This window comes from Psammomys obesus, unplaced genomic scaffold (genome assembly GCF_907164565.1).
Source record: "Psammomys obesus unplaced genomic scaffold, mPsaObe1.curated_primary_1811, whole genome shotgun sequence".
Classification (NCBI taxonomy): Eukaryota; Metazoa; Chordata; class Mammalia; order Rodentia; family Muridae; genus Psammomys; species Psammomys obesus.
In genome coordinates, this window is record NW_026586550.1 from 7,013,410 (window position 1) to 7,015,757 (window position 2,348).

A 2,348-nucleotide genomic window follows, 5' to 3' on the forward strand; every position below is an offset into this window, starting at 1 on the left:
CACACACACACACACACACACACACACACACACACACACACACACACCCTGCCCACTCCCCACAGGAACGCCAACAAAAAATATTTGGATTAGTTACAAGAAACTAAGATGATTAAGGAATTAGGTTCTTAGAAATAAAATTAAAAAAAATTATCCCACCATGTAAACATGTGCAAATGACATTATACTTACAGTGAGAGGAACAGGGTCTTGGAAAGCCAGGCTCATTTCATGGCAGTAAAGAAAAAGAAGCAGGCGTTCACATTTCTAATGGAAAACACAAATAAAGGGTGAAGGCATCGCTTTTCATCTAAAAGAATTTACATGTCTCAGAATAAAAATTAACACCCAAGGAATACATAAGAAACACTGAATTTTTGGTTTTGCTTTCTCTCAGAATTAGCGGACAACTTCAGAGAATATGGATGAGAGCCCCTGAAATTATCAGTGAATAAACCAATCATATGAGAAAATACGCATTTCAAGTTTCTCAAGATGAATCCCCCTCCCCTACCACTCCAGTCTGTATTGTGCGAATCAGCAGTCATTGAAGGTAGCTCACATGTTTATTAAGCAATGGGACGGTACAGCCTTTTCCACGGTAAGGCCTGTCGTAAAGCCCCTTCCTGCAAACAGAGATGTCCTGTTATTTTTATTTGTTTTTTGAGATGTCCTGTTATGAGTTCTGCTACATCCTCCTTCAGGGCTGGTGAACGCCTGCCTCCCACTGCACATATACAGTGAATGGCACTGAGTGCAGGGTCCCTTCTTAAATGCCAATTTTCATACTGTTTTTTATATATATATATATATATATATATATATATATATATATATATATATTCTTTAGAAATTCATATATGTATTCTTTAGTAATAAATACATATATATATATTCTTTAGTAATAGAAATTTTGCGAAATAAATTTTCATATGGCCAAGGTATAGAATTATTTCCAGGAACATTAAATAAAAAAATAAATCTGTCAATTCTCAAAAGATTCTGAAAAAAAAATTAATCAGTGATAAAAATGAAACAAGACAGAAATTAAGGTAGACAAAAATTTTTGTTTGTTTGTTTTTTTTGAGATAGGTTTTTCCCTGTGTAGTCCTGGCTGTCTTGGAACTCAACTCTGTAGACCAACTCAAACTCACAAAGATATACCTGCTTCTGCCTCCCAAGTGGGAGTGCTTGGACTGAAAGTGTGTGCCACCACCACCCAAATGGTAGACAAAAGCTCACACTAAAGCTATGCATGGTAGTTCAGGCCTGTAATCTAGTACTTGGGAGGTTGAGGCAGGATTGCTGTTTGATGACAGCCTGAACTAACAGTGACAACTTGTCTCAAAAACAACAACAACAAAAACAAAACAAAATTAAACAAAATCAAAAACAATAAAAACAAACCAAACAAAAACAAAAAAATAAGACTGGGCATGGTGGCCATAATCACATGTACTTGGAATTCAGAGCCAAGTGAATCCAAGGGTAGAATATGCTACACATAGGAGTTCTAAACTAGCCTGGGCTAGTCCTTGTCTCTCCCTTGCCCCTCCCCTCCAAAAAAAAAAAAAAAAAAAAAAGAAAAAGAAAAAGAAAGCCAAGATTTAGGTGGACTGAAGAAGAAATGGCTCAGTCAGGAAAGAGGGGAACACCTGAGCTGAATCCCAGGATGGAACGTAGGGAGCTGCGGGTGCCAGCATACACTTGTAATACCAGAAGCAAAGAGGTGGAAGTGGTGGAACCTTAGGGCTCACTGCCCAGGCAGCCTACCCTACTCCCTAAACTCAGGAAAGTAAGAGATGATGTTAAAAAAGATTTATTGATATCAAAGCAGTGTCTCCAAATAACACCCAAGACTGTCTTCTAGTGCTCTCCCTCCCAACCCAAAGCCCAGCTCTGTCTACAAAGAACATACAGTTATTTCTGTTGAAGTATGGTATTTTAAACTTGTAGCTAATATAGGTTTTGTTGTTTAATTAAGAAGTTATGGTTCAGTGGATCAAGTGTTTCTCTGTGCAAGCACAAGGACCTGGATTTGTATCCCTAACACCCAAGCAAAAAAGCCAGGAATGGTGGCATCCACCTGTAACTTAAGTGTGGGGGAGGAAGAGGAAACAATTGAATTCCAGGTACTTGCTGGCTAGTCAGTTTAGCACAGTGAGCTCCAGGTTCAGCAACAGGCCCTGTCTCAAAAGTAAGGTGGAAAGCAAAAAGGAAGGTATGTTAGGTCAACCTCTGGTCTTCATATTTAGAGGCATGGATGAGAGCAGGCACACATGTGCACATTCACACACACATTCACACACACACACACACACACACACACACACACACACACACACACA

The 2,348-nt window shown here is 38.9% G+C and overlaps 1 protein-coding gene across 1 annotated transcript in view; it reads right to left on the reverse strand.

The window, feature by feature from the left end:
* Nucleotides 1-2,348, reverse strand: part of Trim24 (tripartite motif containing 24) — a 113,804-nt gene that overhangs the window by 5,428 nt on the left and 106,028 nt on the right. The window contains exon 17 of the mRNA XM_055602037.1: nt 193-267. Coding sequence (XP_055458012.1) covers nt 193-267 — 75 coding nt within the window. The remainder of the gene's footprint in view (nt 1-192; nt 268-2,348) is intronic.